At 56.4% G+C, this 19,540-nt stretch overlaps 1 protein-coding gene across 6 annotated transcripts in view; it reads left to right on the forward strand.

The window, feature by feature from the left end:
• The window catches only part of KLHL29 (kelch like family member 29), a 318,957-nt gene that overhangs the window by 291,786 nt on the left and 7,631 nt on the right, over nt 1–19,540 (forward strand). For 5 of the 6 annotated variants that reach the window (XM_017893334.1, XM_017893336.1, XM_017893335.1 and 2 more), the window contains 6 exons: nt 3,160–3,298; nt 10,217–10,419; nt 11,817–12,076; nt 14,123–14,321; nt 14,451–14,633; nt 14,833–15,013. In XM_017893334.1, coding sequence (XP_017748823.1) covers nt 3,160–3,298; nt 10,217–10,419; nt 11,817–12,076; nt 14,123–14,321; nt 14,451–14,633; nt 14,833–15,013 — 1,165 coding nt within the window. Of the gene's footprint in view, nt 1–3,159; nt 3,299–10,216; nt 10,420–11,816; nt 12,077–14,122; nt 14,322–14,450; nt 14,634–14,832; nt 15,014–15,769; nt 16,373–19,540 lie in introns of those variants that run through there. The other variant, XM_017893339.1, reaches the window with a different exon arrangement.

A 19,540-nucleotide genomic window follows, 5' to 3' on the forward strand; every position in this document is an offset into this window, starting at 1 on the left:
CCTGGAATGCACTTGGGGCCTGCTGGGAAAAGGAGTCCCGTGGTGAGCGCTTTCATAAATTGACAAATTCTTCTGAAAGTGAATAATCTTCCCCAACTATTAAATCCAGATTTCCACCAAGTGAGATTCAGAGAGAACAGAAAGCACCTACATTAGGAGGGGGACACCTGAACCTCCAAGCGCCTTCCAGGTCTGGCTGCAGAATTCCTGGAGCAGCAGGTGTCACGGCCAGGGCTGGGGCTGCTGATAGAATCACTGCCGGGACCTCGATTTGAAGGGAAGGTCTTCAGAAACCCTCGGGATGCCTCAGGCCCAGAAGGAGTAGGCATGTGTGTGCTGCTGTGTTTTCCAGGCCCCTAAGCACCGATTAACTCTGCAGGCATGTGGGGCCACATCTGTCACTCTCTGCAGTGTGACACCCAGGGGGCTACCGAGCAGTTATCGCTGCCCTTCTGTGCTAGAGGAAACGGAGCCTCAGAAAGCTGGGGTGGCTGGCCCAGGGTCACACACCAATTAGTGGCAATGCTGGAACAAGAACCAGGATCCAGGTCTTCAGAATCCCAGCCCAGAATTCTCTCCCCTCCCCTACCACTTCACTCAAAAAGGTGACGTCATCTACCTCGCTCCACTCAAAAAGGTGATGTCATCTACCTGGCTCATGGTTTGGGCATTAATTCAGCTGGTGACTTTCTGGAGACAGGTGTGAGTACGGCAGCTGAGCCTTATCCAGCCCTGGCCCTACAACTGGCCCTGTGCTGTCTCCCCTGTGCCCGGGCTGTCTGCAGGCACTGCCAGGCTCTCTCCAGCCCAGGCCTCTATCCACTGCCTCCTACCCCAAACCCCGGGTGTCCCACAGGCCCCACCCCACAACTGATCTTCTAGTTCCCTCCCTTCCTGATGTCCCACCACCATCCCCTCCAAAATCCCGTCAATGGTCTCCACGCCTCTGCCTCCCCACTTCCTTCCTGCACTGAGCCCCACGGGGTCCATACACTCCTGTTTCTCTGTCGTGCTGCTGCTGTGTAATTCCGGCCTCCGTCACCGTCACCAGCACTGCACTCTCCCCCACGCTGAGCTCCCTGTGTGCCCGCCACATGCTGTCTTACGGAACCTTCAACAAGTGCGGACCCCGAGGCTCTGGGAATGTAGGTCCCCTTTCCCAAGGTCACACAGCTGATAGGAGGCCCAGTGCAGGTTCACCCTCAGGTCTGGCTTCGAGGCTCAACTCTCCTCACAGCACTTCTTTGCCTCCATTGGCTTCCTAAGCCACTCCCCATCCTGCCTCTGTGTGGATTTGTCTGAAACCCAAGTCTAACCTCACCACTTCCTATCCAGAATCCCCGGTGGCTCCCTGGTGCCCTGGATGAAGCTGCAGCTCCCAGGCAAGACTGTTGCGATCTGGCCCCGCCCACCGCCTCATTGTGTTCCCTGTTGGGGCCCTTTTGTCCACCTGCACCAGCCCCCTCGTGCTGCTGCGCCCTCCCGCACCCTCCCGCTGGTGATCTGAGCCTGTTGGTCTCTGTCTTAGCTCCCACCCTCCTTGCTCCGGGTCTGAGCTCGCCCCATGTAGATCCTTCCTGAAGTCCCAGACAGAGCCCCCTTCCACACCCCTGGAGATGCTCTGCTACGACTCCAGACTCAGCATGACTTGGGGTTGGTGGGGTCAGTGATTCGGCCTTGCCCATGGCTCCCAGAAGGCAGGGCCCCCGACCCCACTGCCTGAACGTGCATGTGGCATATTCTCCAGGAGCCCCTCCCACTGTCTTCCTTGGTCTTCAGCAGAGCCCAGTGTGTCCTCACCAAAAGGGCCTGCCTGGCCGTCAGGGAGCAGAAGCAGGATCCTCAATCCCCATTTTACAGATACAGAAGTAGAGGCTGAGAGAGGCAAAGGGGCTTGGCCAAGTGTCAGAAGCAGGGCTGGGGCCAGGAAGAAGTCCTGGCGGGCAGCCAGCCCTGGCCCATGTGGACAGCGATAACCAATGAGGCTGGAGCATGAGCGATGGCAGGGGGTGCTGAAGAGCAGGGCTCAGCTCTGCAGGCCACCCTCTCCCATACATCTGCTAAGGGAAATCGCCTGGCCTGAAGACAGGTCATTCTGGCCCAAGGATCAGGGCCTCTGATGCACAGCTACCAGCAACATTAAGGGCAGTCCTGGGGGCAGGCAGATGAGGCAAGGCTGTGGGAAGCAGTGGTCACCTGAAGGCCCTAACTTTTTCCAGTGAAAGAGAGTGTGCAACCCCAACAGGGTGGCTGGCAGGCTCTTCCCTCCTTCTCCTTTCTAAGCCTTGGGGTGGGTCTGGGAGAAGCTTCTGACATCCCCAGGTCTGGAGCCCATGGGCCCGGGCACTGTCTGTGCCAGCCCCAGGTCCGAGACACCAGGCACAGGTAGGTGCGCAGCAGAGTGGGAGCCTCCGAGGCCACTTCCTGGGACCTGCTGGGCTGTAAAGCAGGCTCTGCCCAATGTCAAAGCCCCAGGAGAGGGTGGACGTCCTGAGAGACTCGCCTGGGACATGGCAGGAGGCGCAGAGGGTCCCTGTCCCTTGCTTGCTTGCTTTCCCGAAAAGTCCCCACAAATGTGAAACAGAAGGAGGTGTTTGCCAGGCCTCCCATGGCCCCCTCCTTTCTCGGGGTCTGCTCCCATGCCATGGCTGTGAGTGTCTAACATAAGGGACGCTGTTTTTGCAGGTTTTGTGGTTGTGATTCCTTTGAACCATATCCAGCCCATCTTACATCACAATGCCATGCTTGACTTGGTCTCCAATACATCGGCACCCATTGGCATTTGGAGAACTTGCTCCGTGGTTATTTAACAGTTTTTAGTTGTCTGTGATAATGTATTCTCTATGTTTCCAATCGTCAGTATGGGACTCTCTCCCCCAACCTTTCAATTTCTGGGTTTGATTTTTTGTATCATACTTGGTTTTTTTGCTTTTTGAAGTTGTGATGCCTTTGGTTATTAGCCCCTCCCAGTGGCTGCTTGTTTATGCATTATGTTTGTGACTTCTTTTGACTGTCAGTGTTGAGCCAGTCTTGCCAAGAAACAATATCAAGTATTTCCTATTTCTCTACTTCTTGAAAGAAAAAAAAATACTTTTTTTAATTAAAAAAAAAAAAACTCTTAATGGGAACCTGGCCCTGTCTGTCTTCTCTGTTCTGCAGAAATGTTGAAGGAATTGAACCAGCAACGCAGAGCGAAAGCGTTTACAGACCTGAAAATTGTTGTTGAAGGCAGAGAGTTTGAAGTCCACCAAAATGTTCTAGCTTCCTGCAGCTTGTATTTCAAGGACCTGATTCAAAGGTTTGCCTTCCTTCCAGCTGTGGTCGGGTCTGTTCCTTTGTAGGACGCTTTTGTGTCGCTTTTCTCTTCCCCTCTCTTGCAGGTTCCTGAAGCGTGACTCCCTGTCACAGAGCCAGTAGCCATCTCTCCTCCTCCTCCTCCCAGTACCCTCTCACACACAGCCTCAGAGCAGCCACTGCCCCAGCATCTGCCCCCAGCCACAGCCTTGCTGGTCACCAGGGGCCTCTACCAGCAGTAGACAACACCCCGCCCCACCCCTGAGATCCCAGGTTCTCAGTGGCTCACAAGCCCTCCCTGAGATTAGGGGGATTGTAGGCTCCATTTTAAGGGATCACTGCACACTGCCCCCACTGGACCAGAGCAGGATCCCCACTGCCGTCGTCCCTGCTGTCAGTGATGACTAATGCCAGGAAAGCACGTCGATCAGGCCATCCCTGCTGAGGAGCACAGGGTGCCCCCGGGGCTGCTTTTCCCCAGCCCAAGTCGGGGAGAAGAGACCTGTAGCAAAGCCTGGGCCACACTGCATGTCTGATCCTTGTGCACTGAGCCCAAACCGGCGCTGTGGAGCATAGACCAGGTGTGTCCTAAACACGGTCTCTGTCAACCCTCGCTCCCTCCCTCCTGCCCTCTGCCCCGGCTATTTCTACCTGAATGAGTCTCATTGGTGCATGAGCATCTTCTTTTTTTTTTCTCCATTATGTTGATTTTTTTAATTTGTCTGCTTCATACCTTTGCAAAGAAGTCAGGGGCCACCTTCCAGCTCCGTAGTAAGGGAGAGCAGCCAAGGGGCCAGCCCAGGGTAACGCTCACATTTCTCTCAGCCCTCAGCAGATTAACGCCGCTGCTCCTCTTGCCTTGCAGCCTCTCCGGGGCAGACGCTGAGCCAGGACTGTGCTCAGAGGGAGGACAGGACCTCTGCTTCCCAGTGCTGTGTTTGGACTTGCCAACTAACCCCGGAGTGACTGTGTTTTGTTTCAGGATGGATCCCTGGCTGGCATCTCCTCTCCGATCCGTCCTTTCACATAGAGCCCAGCTGCCCTGTGGGCGGGCTCCGCCTGGCCACATGCCGGCCCTCAGCCTCGCAGGAAGGGGCAGGCTCTTTGGGACTTCCCATCTCATGGACACCTTGGGTCTCCTGCCCCCGGTGCTTGGGCTCTCTCTGTCCAAGCACAGGGGTTAGGGGCATGTGGTCTGGGGTGAAGGGACATGTCTAGTGCCCTCACCAGGCCGGGGAGGACTTTGTGCTTCCACTCTTGACAAATCCTGGAAGCGGGGGCCCGCATCTGGCTGCCGGATCATGGATGAGCGTCCTAGGGTCTTGGGCCTGGCTCCAAACCAGCTGGAGAGGACAGAAAGGGGGCAGGTCAGTGCTGAGCGGCAGCCTAGTCCCCAGCTAGAACGTGGTGGGCGAGAGCAGCACGGGGCCCTCCGATGGCTTTCAGAGACCACACATTGAAAGCCAGAGCCCTGACCCCATGCTAGGACCTGGGCATGGTCTGAGGTGGGTAATGTCAAGAGCAGTGAGGGACACCCACCTGAAGGCGGGAGAACAGTAGGATGTGTCTCGGTGGCCCTGATCAGAAAGGATGGGGCTGGAGGAGAGAGGACATCCCCGCCTTTGCAGGTAGGAGACCTGGGTCCTACACCTGACTCTGCCACTTGTCCTGTGACCTCAGACTGGTCACTTCCTCTCCTGCACCCTGGGCTTTCTCATCTATCAATCAGAATTGGTTCACATGATGCCCAGGTCTCCTTGCAGCTCTGACACCTCAGAGTGATGGGCAGAGGATGGGCAGGACCAGGACGGAGAGGCTTCCCACGTGCAAGCACCAGGACCCAAGAAGCTGAGGTGTCATGGGCACCAGAGGTCACAGGGAGGAGAGCAGGTCCACAGGCCAGCGTTGGGAAAGCTGGGGAGATGAGCAGTTGAGCATCTGGTGTGTCAAGCTGAACAGCCTGATGGACGCCCAGGTCCCCAGGTTGGGCCACCTGTAGGCAGCCAGGTGCATGGATCTGAACCCAGAGAGGTCTGAGGTTTGTAGAGTCGGGGCTGGGGGGCCTTCAGCATACAGGAGGGTCACACAGGAAAAAGGAGGGGAAGCCAAAGCCAAGCCCCAGGGTGCCCTGTGACTGAAGGTCGCCGTGTTAGTTTGCAGCCACAGAGCACACATGACCATTGGTGCTGATGAGTGCAAACAAGTGCCTTCTCAGGAAGAAAGCCAAGTCTTTACAGGAAGATGGTTTCCTTTCCCGCCGTGTAAAATCATAGAGAATTTCACATTCTTGGTGGTCAAGAGAGAAGCTGATGTCACCATGTCTTTTCAGTCTCCTTCACATCCGTGACCCTGGAGACTTACTGTGCAGCGGCCGGACTGGCCCAGTGCGGAGCTGTGGCCCTGCCCTTTGACCCCAAGCAGTGGCTCCCCCCTCAGGCAGCTGCACTCTTGTAAGGGGAGGGAGTAGGGACCATTTCTGGGACCTCTGTCCTGGTGCAGACCTCTGTGGGGATCAACATTGGCCCTCCCTGGGTGAGCCCTGCCAAGGGCAGGTGACTCCTCCCTGCTGTCCCAGCATCCCTGAGCTTCCTGTCTTGGAGGCTCAGGCTAGACTCCCACCCCCAGCCTGGGACAGGTGACGTGTCTACCACTCCAGCCCCAGGGAGGACAATGACCCAGCACCCGAGCCTGGCAAGGACAGTGCCTGCCAGACCCAACCCCAGTGCAGACACCCTGCCCTGGAGCCACAGGACAGAATGTGGGAATCCAAGTCATTCACTCGCTAGTCACTCAGCAAACACACAGGAGCCCCTCCTGGGGCCAGGACTCACACCAAACACCAGCCGAGCCCACAGTCTGGTGGGGACATGCTGCAGACAGGCAAGGAGACGAGTGGAGATGATGCTTCAGAGACTCGTGGGCCAAGGGCCTGGCTGTGGGGGAGGGGCATTCAGGGAGGCTTCTTGGAGAGGTGGCATCTGATGTGGGTTATGAAGAACAGGCATCGGCCGGGCGGACAGGTGGGGAAGAGCAAGGTCGAAAGGCGGGAGGGGGTCTCAGGTCCCACAGGTGACTCCACGTTGCTGCAGGGCCAGGCATGACGGTGGCTTGCAGGGGACGCGGCTGGAGGGAGGCTGGACCTGGGTCACAGGAGCCTGGGAGTGTTGCGACCAGATGTGTGTTTTGTAAAGATGACGGTCAGACCGTGAGTGGGAGCGCTGGGTCTCAGTGTCCTCTCCCAGGGTGTGGCCAAGTCCCTTTGGGCTTGGCTGGCCCCGTGGCCATGCAGAAGGGTCCCAGCAAAGTCCTGCCCAGAGCCCCACACCCTTCACCCTCTTCCCTGAGCATGTGTGGGTGGCAGCACCTGCCACCTTGCTTGGTAGACAGGTGTGGCTTGGAAGCCAGATAACGAGACTCCCATGTCTCACTTTGGATGCTGGCACAATGGCATGACCCACACCTGTCGCCAAGTTACCAAGGGTGGGCCTGAGCCACACAAATCCCCAAGACCCAGGGAAACTCGTGCATGCCCATGCATGTGTTGTGCAGCTGAGGACATGTCCAGGTGTTCATTCACGGGCAGAGTCCTCTCTTCTGAGCAGAGCTGGGTACCAGCCACCTGCCCCAGGCCTGTGCCTCACCTGCCGCTGCCCACAGATTCCGCCCATCGCTCCAGACAGTGCCCAGTTCCACCTTGCAAAATGAAACATCTGACCGCCGAGGTGCGTGAGGGTGGATGAGCGCCTCCGACCTGATGTGTGAAAGGAAGGGCATTTCTAATCCTGGATGAGTCCATGGCTTATGGTGGGATTGCAAACATCTCCGTAGTTGGACCTAGCCTTTCCTCTGCTGAGCAGAGCCTACGTCCCGAACTCTGGCCTCTCCTGGGCACCCCCACCCTGAGAAGGAGGTGACTCCAGGAAGCTCTGGTCTTCTGACAGACCCCATGGGGCCCGTGTGGCTGGGCAGCACCAGCCTGCCCCTCACTCTGCACCCCACCCCCCTTTGTCAGCTTCATAGAGAAGGTTAGTGCTGCCCGTCTGCCCTGCTGCAGTCCCTCTAAAGCCACGTCGTGACCTGGTGAGCCAGCAGCACCCCAAGCCATTCACTCCATGGAGCCCAGTAGGACAGGACAAGAAACGGCTCAGGGCAGGGATGGTACAGCCACCGGTGCCCCCTCCTCAGGGACCAGGGTCACCCATCACGGGGGTGTCCCTCTGGGGTCCCTGCTCAGAGGGAAGAGGCCTAAGGAGCACTGGGGTCCAGTCCCAAGACAGTCTGGTGTTCAGGGATAGAGAGGCGCCCCCACCCACTCACAGCTCTCCAGGCCACGCACAAAGGCCTGTGTGGATGAGAACCATGTGTGTTGGTAAGAGGCACAGTCCTCGCCCTTTGGGGCCTCGTCGCCTCCTTGAACTCAGATTCTGACAGAGCCCCCATCACATTCCCCTGTGCCTCTGTGGCCATTCCCTGCAGATCATCTGCCCAGCGCCCCCTCCACCCCATAGGTGGCCCTCACAAGGGGCCAGGAGGAACAGAGCCACAGCCATGCCTCCTGTAGCCGAGGGTCCTCCTCAGTCTAGACAGCACCTGAGATGCTCTACGGCACCTGCTGCCCCTCCTCCTGCGCCTGGCGGCCAGGACCCACTCCCTGGCTCAGACTGTGGGCAAGACAGGCAGCACCCCTCAGCAGCCATGTGGGTCCCATCGCACCTGTCACTCAGCCATGGACTGTCCATCTGCCCAGCACCCCTCCCCACAGTGCATCTGTGTGCGTGTGTGCTCGCACATCCTGAAGTCCCCTGGGCTCAGCCCTTCACTGGCTTTGAGCTCCTCCACCTAAGGACTCCTGGGTAGACAAGGGAGCTGGCCAGAGGTGAAGGCAGCAGTGACTGGGGGCCTCGGGAGCAGGCTGTGGCCCAGTGTGACCTCCACAGGGCAGAGGGGCATGCAGAGGAGAGGCCAGGCAGCAGCTTGCAGGAGGCCCGGGCAGCAAAGACAGGAGTACGAGATTGACCAGATGGCTCTGGGGCTGGGGGTGTTAAGGATTTCTGTGGTTTCAAGTGATCACGTAGTGGATTATTTTTACACTTAACAAAGCCACCGAGGTATGGAAATCCATCCCAACAGCAGAAGACTAGGTGTGTGAAGTCACTTTAGGAGTCACTCTGTGTTGCAGGGATTTGGAGGGGCCTCTGTGGAGCCCACACCTTGCCCCCTCTGCCTTCTGGACTAGCCCAGGGCTTGGAGGCAGAGGCCCCTTGGGGTCCTGGTGGGATGAGCTGTTGTGTGGGGACGGCCTACCGTGGCCGCCCTGGGAGGGAGCCTGGACGCTGGCTCTGTGGCAGGATTGCATCTCCCCCTCTCCTCCTGGCCATGCCTGTGCTGAGGCCCTGGGAGGGCGGTGCCTGACCTGAGAGAATGTCGCTCTAATGGTGGAGTTTCAGGTACTGCCATGTAGAGAAGAGTCTCGTGGGAAGGGCATTTTCCAGCCTCTGCCACAAAATCTCCACGGGAATTCAGACCTCATCTAGGTCCACCCTCTTGTTTTGCAGAAGAGGAGGCTGAGGGCCCGGGAGGCCAAGGCTGCCCACCTGTCGGTGGCAGAGCCCGGGCACCCAGCGCCCCCAGCTCCCTGCCCTATGCTCTTTCCGCCCACCCACACACCCAGCAGCTGGGCTCTCTGCAGCCAGCCTGCTCGCTTGCTGGACACCTCGACAGCCCCACCGCCAGCCACAGGTGCGCACAAGGGACCCATCACAAGCGTCTTGCCCTGTGGCCTCCTCGGAAGCAAGTGAGTGGACCACAGAGGTCCTTTCCCAGCCACGTAGCCGAGCCCAGCCCCAGGCAGGACCGGGCTCCGGGCAGGAAGCAAGGCTGCTCGGAGGAGCCAGGACAGGGCAGCCAAGCCGATGGCCTACGAGGCCGCCTCCGGACTCCCGACGCGCCGGGTGTTTTCACTGCTGCTGTCACTTATGTATCGGTGTCACTCTTGCTTCATCTTATCTGTTTCCTTCCAGGTCCAGCTTTAGGGGCGGCTGCCAGGCCTTAGGAGCCTTTGCAATGGTTTTGTATTCCTGTAGACACCAGATATAAACAGATTGATATATTTGTGTCCCTCCCCTGCTCCCCCCAGTTCCCCAGCCCGATGCACACTCTACACACAGGCCACTCTGACCTCTGACCCCGTGTTCCATGTGGCAGGAGGGCCCCGCCCCGGGCCAGGCCCCAGGTCATGGCTGCTGGCTGTCTGTGGCGGAAGTCCTTGGTTGTTTCCTCTCCCCTCCTCCCGGCTCTGACCATTCTGTCCGTCTATCTCGTCTTGTCCTCAGTTTCAAAGCAATGTCATGAAGGGCTTCCTTTCCATGCCTAAAAGGAAACAATATGTTTTTGGAAAGAGGTGGGGTTGGAGAAGGTTCTGGGGCAACTTGGGGCCCTCGGTCTTGGGGCGATCAGAGGATATCTCTGGATTGGCTGGGATCACAGCCAGTTGGGAGCCTCCCAAGCCTGGGTCACACTGGAGAATCTGCCACCCAAGGCAGGCAAGGCCGGGCTGGGATGCGTCGGCCTGCTTTGGTGGAGACGCCAGGGCCTGCAGTGGGCTGAACCGTATTGTTTCCCTTTGAGGCCAGTCCTGGTCCTCGTCCCCATCCATAGCTCATGCTTTTTGATTTGCATCTTTTTTTGCATGGACATGCCGAGTAGTGATAAGCAGGGTTTTCTGTTCTTTTGGGCGTCTCTGGTCAGACTCTTCTCTTTCAGATCCCGTGTCAGAGCATTAGGTTCAGGTGTGTCATTGCTGTGTCCTTTGAGTCCTAAAACCAAGGGCGTGACCAAGGTGTGCAGGGAGATCTAGCCCTGTGAGGAAGCGGCACGATGGCCGTGGGGCGGCAGGTAAGGACACCCTGGTCTCTGTTCCTAGGTCCGTGCAAGACAGCGGCCAGGGCGGCCGGGAGAAGTTGGAGCTCGTCCTGTCGAACCTGCAAGCAGACGTCCTGGAGTTGCTGCTGGAGTTTGTCTACACGGGCTCCCTGGTCATCGACTCGGCCAACGCCAAGACACTGCTGGAGGCAGCCAGCAAGTTCCAGTTCCACACCTTCTGCAAAGTCTGTGTGTCCTTTCTCGGTGAGCCCGGAGGCCATGTGTGTCGCTTGCGGGGAGGAGTGCAGATAGGCAGACAACTCCATAAACAGCAAGGACTGAGCGGGGAGGGCTGTGTGTGCACACCCGAAGCTCCCTCACATGTGGCTGGGTTTGGCAGGGCTGTTTTAAGATGGCAATTTGGATAACCACATGCAAAGGCTGTCTTTCCCTGGCATGAAATGAAGGGGATTCCGTGTCATTTCTCTGTAGGTGGGAGAGGCGCACTGTGCCCCGCCAGGCCTTGTGGGAACCAACGGTACCATGAGGGCTGTGCACGTGATCTGCTTGTGGGGAGAGGCCGCTGCCCTGGCCTCACCGCCCTGTTCTCTAGACCCGGAACAAAGCAGCCCAAAGTTGCTTTCCCTTTACCGTATTCATGTCTGGGCCGCCCCAGATGTCTGCCCAGGCCTAGACATCTGAACTGTCCCTTGAGTACCCATGTCTGCTGCCCAGAATGGGGACTGAGTGTCAGGAACTCCCGGGGGGTCCCTGAGCCAAACAACATGCTGCCTTTACACTTGATGCTGCCCCGCATGGGCGACGGCAAGGTGAGGGAGGGACAAAGACGAAAGCCCCCAAAGAACCAGTGGCCTGGGGTGTGGAGTGCCGAGAGAAAGCCAGAGCCCAGCCTAGCGATGGGGCAGATCCGTGAGGACAGAGGGGCACCAGGCAGTCTCAAAGTGCCGGGAACCATGGCAGCGATGAGGCTCGCACACAGATAGGCCTCCAAGAACCCAGACACACCTAGGCTGGAAGAACTACTAGCATGAAGGGGGAAGAGTGTGAGGCCCTGGGAGGGACAGTATTGGGTAAACAGGGTATGGAGATGGCTCCCACCCCGGACCTAGCCACTAAGCCCAGGAGAGCTGGCCAGATGGACCCCAGAGCCTAGCGGGCCAGATTGGGTGGGGAGGTGCAAGAAGCTGGGAGGTGCATGAGGGGCACTATAGCTGACACAGCTTAACGAAGGAGTCTGGGACCGCAGACATGCCTGGCATCGAAGACATACAACATGGAAGATGCTGTAAGCCTCAGTGCTACCCTCAGCCTCAGCGACAGTGTGACTCCTGACCTCAGCCCAGGCCCAGGCTCTGAGCAGGACTCTCGCACTCCATGCCTCCCAGTCTCGGTCCTTCTGCCAGGACCTGTGCACACAGAGGGAGGCCCCTGGGAATCAGCATGAGATGGGGTAGGGGAGAACCCAGGAGAAGGATCGAAGGCTCCAGACACCCAGGAAGGGGGCCTGCAGGGACTCTGAATGCTGGAGGCAGGGTCCCTAGGATGTGGGTTCAGAGAAGGATCCAGGGTGACAGCGATGGGAACAGGTGGCAACTGCTTCCAGGGCCCTTGGCTCAGTGTTCCTGTGCTCTTGCCCCCAGAGAAGCAGCTGACGGCCAGCAACTGCCTGGGTGTGCTGGCCATGGCCGAGGCCATGCAGTGCAGCGAGCTCTACCACATGGCCAAGGCCTTCGCACTGCAGATCTTCCCCGAAGTGGCTGCCCAGGAGGAGATCCTCAGCATCTCCAAGGACGACTTCATCGCCTACGTCTCCAACGACAGCCTCAACACCAAGGCCGAGGAGCTGGTGTATGAGACGGTCATCAAGTGGATCAAGAAGGACCCCGCGACACGCACACAGGTGGGGCCTGCCCTGCCCCCGCCCCTTCTCTCTGGGTTTGGGCTCCCCCTGCGGCAATGGGGTCTGCATCAAGGATGAAGGAAGTGAACTTTCCTTGTCCTGCTCCCCCTGAGTGGCAGAGAGGAGAAGGGAGGGCAGAGAGATGAGAAACCAGTCACCAAAGAACCTCAAGGGCTGGCATTCCACCCCAAAGGAGACCTAAGTGGGCCAAGAGCCGCAGCACCTGCACTCTGCAGGAAGAAGTGGGTGCCTGAGCCAGGGGGCTCTGGGGCTCCTAGGAATGCAGACCCAGCTGGAGGAGCCCACACCTGCTTCAGTTGTTGAGGGGATGGACAGCCCCTGATGGACCAAATGGAAACCCCTGTACTCAGCAAGGGGGAGAATGTGAGGTCCTGGGGAGACTGTGTTGGGTAAACAGAAGATACAGAGAGGGCTCCTGCCCCAGACCTAGCCACTGAGCCCCGGAGAAAGGAGTCCTCAGATCAGGTGGGAAAGCAGGGTTTTTTTTCAGAGTAGGAAGTTAGATGGGGCAGCTAATGACAGTGACGGCCACAATTCCCTGTGACTCCCAGATCTGTGTCTCGGGCTCAGAACCCTCTCCTGAGCTCCAGACCCCTCTGCTCAGTGGCCTTCTGGGCCTCTCCAGCAGAATGTCCCGCAGATCCATCTAATTCACCAAGCCCAAAGCCTACGCTTCTTCCTGTGCTCCTGATTTCAGCCACACCTGGTCCCCAAAACTGAAGCCTAGCTTCCTTCCTCCCCTTTAAGTGAATCGACTTCCCTCTCTCCATCGAGACCTTCCTCCTCTCGCCAGGATTACTGCAGCACCTCCTAAGTGGTTTCCCTGCCTCTGTCTTGCTCCCTCCAAATCCATTTTCCGCCCTCCAGCCTGAGCGTTCTCTCTAAAAGCACACTGAACATCTCATCCGTCTGCTCAAACCCCTCGTCAGTTGCCTCATCGACCCCACAGGGGAAACTGTGCGGTTCTTGTTGAGCATGAGCTGGCCTCCCCAGCCTCTCTCCTCTCACTTCTCCCTGTCTCCCTAAACGCCTCCTCAACAAAATCCTGTTGCATCTTGTAAGAATAAACCCCATACAATTCTCCAGACACACCATTCTCTTTCATTCTCTGACACCTCTACACAGGCTTCGAATGTCTGCCCTCCCCTCCACCTTGTGCCTGGCAGAAGTCTGCCCATTTTGCATACCCCATCCAGACGCCATTCCCTCTGCAAAACCTCTTACTCCTGCATCCACTACAAACCCTCACTAGACCCTCCTCTTGCCCCCCGTGAATTTTTTGTAGCAGATCCCCTTTAAACTGCCTACCCCTTGAGGTCAGAGACTGGGTCGCATTGGTCCTTGTACCCCCAGTGATGAGCTTCATGCCTGGCCTATGGTGGTCGCCAGTTACTCATGGGATGAAACGAAAGTAGAGTGATGAGCAGAGTTTCTTAGGAGGGGAGATTCAAGTGAGCCTGTGAAACCTCCTCAGTGCAGGGTGACAGTTTGAGGCTGTGGGACGTGGGACACCACTGAAAGAGTTTTTGGTGCTGGGGACACACAGGCTTCCACGGCTGGAACTTGGCAAGCTCAACAGTCGCCATCTCCTTGAAGCTTTCCTGGGTCCTCCCACCTGTTCCTGAGTCCTTGCCATACTCACGGCTCTTTAATAATCGTGTCTTCCTCATTTTAACCACCCCGCCCCTACCCCCAGTGGCCTGATCTGCAGCGGGGGTCCACAGCCCAGAGTGGAGTGCGAGAATGGGGTGCTGGGGGGATGAACAGGTGCTCCCACTCCTGCAGGGCTGGCTGCAGCCTGCCAGCCTCCCCTCCCCACCCCTGTGCTCCCTGCCCTCCCCTCCACACCTCCAGCTGACAGTACCTCCCTTTACCTCTGTCTAGGCTAGCAGAGCATCTACACTCCCAAGCCCGACACAGCCTGGAATTACACGTTCTTGTGCAGCCACACACCATTTCTTTCCTTCCAGGAGGTGGCTCTCTCTTGCTAGTCTAAGAAGATTCCATGTCTCCTTTACCCTGCAGTATGCAGCCGAGCTTCTGGCCGTGGTCCGCCTCCCCTTCATCCACCCCAGCTATCTGCTCAATGTGGTTGACAATGAAGAGCTGATCAAGTCATCAGAAGCCTGCCGGGACCTGGTGAACGAGGCCAAACGCTACCATATGCTGCCCCACGCCCGCCAGGAGATGCAGACACCCAGAACCCGGCCACGCCTCTCCGCAGGTTTGAAGGGGCACGCCCCGAACCTCCCCAGAAGCAGTGTCTTAGGCTCAGTGGTCCCAGTGAGGTGCCAGGCACAGATGCCGACAGTCTTCGGGTGTGTCCCAAGGGCGCCCATCCATGTCCCTGCAGGTGTGGCTGAGGTCATCGTCCTGGTTGGGGGCCGTCAGATGGTGGGGATGACCCAGCGCTCGCTGGTGGCCGTCACCTGCTGGAACCCACAGAACAACAAGTGGTACCCCTTAGCCTCACTGCCCTTCTACGACCGCGAGTTCTTCAGTGTAGTGAGTGCCGGGGACAACATCTACCTCTCAGGTGAGGCCCCCCGGGGCTGGGGCGGGACCAGGCATGGGGATCCCAAGGAGACTGCTCCCCATGTCCGGGCCGAGGAAGGCTGCGGCCCAGAAGTGTCTACTTTGCAGATGAAGGCTTCCTCTGCCCCTGGGGCTGGGCTTGCCGACCCCAGGCCCCTCCTCACCCCGCCTGCTCTCTCTGCCTCCCACACTGCCTCCAGGTGGGATGGAATCAGGGGTGACGCTGGCTGATGTCTGGTGCTACATGTCCCTGCTTGATAACTGGAACCTCGTCTCCAGAATGACAGTCCCCCGCTGTCGGCACAATAGCCTCGTCTACGATGGGAAGATTTACACCCTCGGGGGACTTGGCGTGGCGGGCAACGTGGACCACGTGGAGAGGTATGAGGCCATGGTCAGGACAGGGGTATGCTCTGTGCTCACCAAGAACTGAAATCACATCACTGTACCTCCTGACACCCACTCAGTGGTGATGGAGCAGAGCCTGGACCATTCATAAGGGCAGTCATCCCAGGCTCTTCAATCATAGCACCGGGGGGCACCAGGGTGTGGGGTACAAGCAGGTGGGAGGGCATCTGTGTCACCTTTGCAGTCGCTGAGATGGGAGATGGGGCGCTTCTGTCCCGACAACCCATTTAGGTGTCAGACAAGCTGGAGGCCCAAGATCCAGTTGCAGAAGGCCTGGGATGAGCCAGACCCTCCCAGCCAGGCAGTCAGTGAACACCCTGCACATGAGCACCAGCCCAGAGACCACTGGGGTTTCGGGCAAAGCTGGAAGCAATGTTTAAAATGCGGGTCGTGCCGGTGGCAGTGCCTCCTTGTCCTGCCAAGCAGGAGTCCTACACCAGGGAGCTCCCTTCCTCCCTCCAGCCACACACACCAGGACATCTGTTCATAATACAGGGAAAGGCCACTGCACACAAACTAAGCAATTTAGGGAGCACATTCTGGCCAACCCTCTAGAACTTTCCAGAAGAAAAAAGCCAAAGGACCACGTGTGTGAACCTGCCCTCTGCTGGGAGTCCCCGGCTGGCTTCCTCCCGAGGCCATTGTGGAGGGTTAGATACAGGCATGAGGGGTGTGGGCTGAAGCGGGTGCTTCCAGGTGAGAATACAAAATCCTTTTCCCTTGAGCCAGGGAGACTGTTCTTACAGAGAACGGATGCCTGGGGGAAGAGCTCAGGAAGCTTCATCAGGCAGCAGAATGGAGGCTTAGTCCTGCTTTTGGAGAAACTAGTGCCTGGAGGGTAACCCATCAGGCTGACCTGGCCCAAAGCACAACCCAGGGAGACAGCTAAGATCGCCGGAGCCCTTCCTGCACTTGAGCCTACCACCCCCACCGCCACGTGCCACCAGAAAGCACATCTTCCCGTGGGACATCATGTTGCCTATGAAGCCACACATACCCCTCAATTTGTATTTTTCCCCCTTGGTGGCTAATTGGACACTTGACAAATGTTACAGCAAAGATGGCTTACAGAGTGAGACAGGCTCTGAATGCTCATTGTGGGCTTTTAACTCCCCCAAGTGGAGCCCAGAGACGGCTCAGTAACAACATTTAATTGTCATATTGATCTGGCAATCGTGGGCATTCCTGGGTGATGATGAGGATATTAGCGCTGTTGCTGGACCTGGGTTGGCCCCGGTGCTGGCGGCCTTCAGTGTGACCCACTGCCCAGCTATGCATACCCCAAGCATTCTGGAAGCATCCGCTTCCGATCATTTGTCATCCAATAATAAATACATGAAAAAGGAGACATTTTCTCTGTAGGAGTAAACTGAGCTGGATCCGTCATTCTGTCTTGCTTTTGTCAGCTATTTTTAATCTCCTAAGACACTGATTACTCATTTTGCAAACTTATACTTGTTGATAAATATAGAGATTTGTTCAAGGATCAAATGCACCAACTAAGCAGTGAGACAAGCTCAGCTTTTCTGGGGTCCTGGAGCAGTTCTGCAAGGCCCAGGGGTTGCCTGTTTGGGCCTTCCCTGGGGGGCGAGGCCTTCCTTCTGGCCGTGAAAGGTCAGCGTGGGCACAGTGTGAGCAAGACCACCCCGGGAGCCCCAAGAGATGATGGAGCCGTCCAGGACAAAAGGGTTCCCTGAAGGGCCCTGAGCCCTTCCTCAGCCCACCGGACTCTGCCAGCTGTCCTTGCAGGGGTAGTGCAGGCTTGAAGACCCCTGGGCAGTGTGCATGCAAGTTGGTTGGAGGGTGCAGGCGAAGGAGCACTCACTGCTTTCCAAGAAGTGTAGCTAGACCCCCTTCGGGTGAGTTGCTTTCTGTGGCACACAGTGGCAATGATGAGAAGTCAGGGTGACAGGAAGGTCAGGGTAATGGGGATAGACACGAGGGTGCTTTGTTCCCCAGGAAGCACTAATGGTACAAATGGCTATTATATTGATAATGAATGAGATATATGGTGCATTATAATTATATTACATTACGGTATTACAGAAATAGAGCAAGATTATATAATTATAGATTAAGACAACAGCGCAATAGACAAACCTGTATTATATCATTATATAAATAACTGGGTCTAATATTTTATAGCAATATATTGCAGTCGCTGTGGTTACTGGATAAATGATAGCAGAGCGCCTCACTCGGCGGGGTCATTTGCATGTCATTAGCATATCCTTCTCAAGCAGGAAGCTGACAGATTGAGCTGACGGGAGGGCTCATGGCTTGGCAATCAGCCACCTGGAATAACAAGCTCTCAGGAAATTCACATTTGGTGCGATGTGCCATCATACTGAAAGACTGAGGACTAACAGCCACATAATCTTCCACTGTCTCCCAGCTCCTTCTGCAGGAGCTCTTTGGAGCCCTGCCATATTGGCTTAAAAAGCAGATATCTGAACTTCTGACACTGTCCAAAAAGACACTTACTCCACTGCATATAAGCCACATATCATTCGTCTGGGGCTTAATTGAATCTGCCCCACTGCTGCCCTTTGAGACATTCCAGCCTCTTCTCAAATCCAAGTACAGAACTGGACATCATATCACCCTCGCTCGGAGGCAGACGCACAGGCTCTGGGAGGCCAGCTTCCTGGGGCTCTGGGCTGTGACCGAGTTATGGCTGGTGCCCCAAGGAGGCTCACAGAAAGAAAGCAGGCCCCGTGTGCCTCCCAGGAAAGATGTGCTGGGGACAGACCCAACCCTGGTGGCACACCACGCCATGCCCAGGCCTCGAGTTGCGTCCAGGCACTCACCGAACAGTGAGCAGTGTAGTGGGTGGTAGATGTCCCCCGCTGGGAGGGCCTAAGTATGGAGGCAACTGGAGTTGGGAGAGCAGCCCCCAAGGAACCCAACAGAAACACTGAGGACCAATATTCCAACTTCCCCGTGAAGTAAGACCTCAGACCTCCCAGTGACCTGGCCAGGCTGCTGAACCCCAAGTCTGGTTTTCCCAGCAGCTGCCTCCTGTTGTCCTTTCTCCCCTGTCTTGTCTGGAACTCATATTCTGTCATTTCATCCTCTTCCTCTGCTGCTTTGTCCTGCACCCCACATCAGCAGAGCTGTTCAATCCAACCGTTTGCCTTCTCGGCGCCCAGCCCTGGGGGCTGAATGCTGATGGAGGAAATCCCACTCCACAACACACTGGCCCCACCACATGGGAAGGGAAGGCCCCCATCTGCTACCGGCTCCTTCACGCTGCAAGGCAGCCTTTCTGGGTTTCCTTCTTCAGCACTTTCTCCCACTCTCAAGAGCAGTTATTTCCTGTCTTGACCTCTCTCCTCAGAGAGCTGACCCTACAGACTCCCCCACTACTTTGGTCAACTCTGACTCCTGCTTCACAGAGAAAATGGAGCCATCAGTCAAGAACTTGCTCACCTTCCTGTGGTCACTCCTACAAATACAGCTACACTCGTGCCATCCTTGACTTCCTTTCTCCTGTGCAAATGGACTCCACATTCCCTCCACACTTTGGATTCCATTTGCATCCACCTCCTGGAAGCTTCCATCATCAGCTCTCCCCTCTCTTTCATATACATTTAATCTTTCATTATCCAGTTAGACGCCTTCCTATTTTAGCATGTACACACAATTAAACATTCCCCTTAAAAGTTAAAACAAGACCTGTTTTTCGCTGGCTCGTGAGATCTGAATGTTAAAATTACAGGAACTCTGAGCCAGTTGTTAACCACAAAATTTAACAATTTCTAATTATTAAAATTATGTACACAATTTAAAACAAAGGTAATTCATACTCACAATTCATCAATTCCTAATTTTTTACTACATTTTACTACTCTCTTGGGCCTTGAGGTTTATATATGCCTACTGCACCTCTCCAGGGAGGAGATTCCAGAGAATGGTGGCCACAGCACATCTCTTTCCAACTCCATGTTCAGCAACGTCCCTATGGTAGCTTGAAATCAACCAAGTGGGAGGAGTGACATCGCAGAAACCAGCAAATGCTACAAACCATGACGTTTTCCCTAGAGAGCTGGCTGTTAAACATTCATCAGCATTCCATTGACCCCTCTCAGCTCCGGATTCTTTTCTAGGTCCTACCTTCTGTGCCTCTTCACAGCTAAGTTTCTTCCAAAAGAAGTCTACACCCACGGTCTCCACTGACACAAATGGCTTCTGCACCTCTTGTTCCAGTTGAAGTGCCCTTGACTACAGAGCAGTGGCCTGCTGGAGATTCCATCCTCCATCCTTGAAGCCCTCGCCTTTGGGGGCATAGCCACTCACTCACTGTTGGGACCTTGGCTGCCCTCCGAGGATGCCTCTCAGCTCCCCTTTTAAAGGCTACATTTCCCCAGTTTGTCCTCAGCCCCCACGCACTTCACATCTCCCCAACGCACTCCTGAGCTTCCATTTCCAGCTTTGTGCCAAAGATCCCACAGCTGAATATTTAATCTACACCCAAATATCTGACTGTCTGCTGCACAT

The sequence above is a fragment of the Rhinopithecus bieti genome, unplaced genomic scaffold (assembly GCF_001698545.2).
Source record: "Rhinopithecus bieti isolate Rb0 unplaced genomic scaffold, ASM169854v2 scaffold_23816, whole genome shotgun sequence".
NCBI classification, from domain to species: domain Eukaryota; kingdom Metazoa; phylum Chordata; class Mammalia; order Primates; family Cercopithecidae; genus Rhinopithecus; species Rhinopithecus bieti.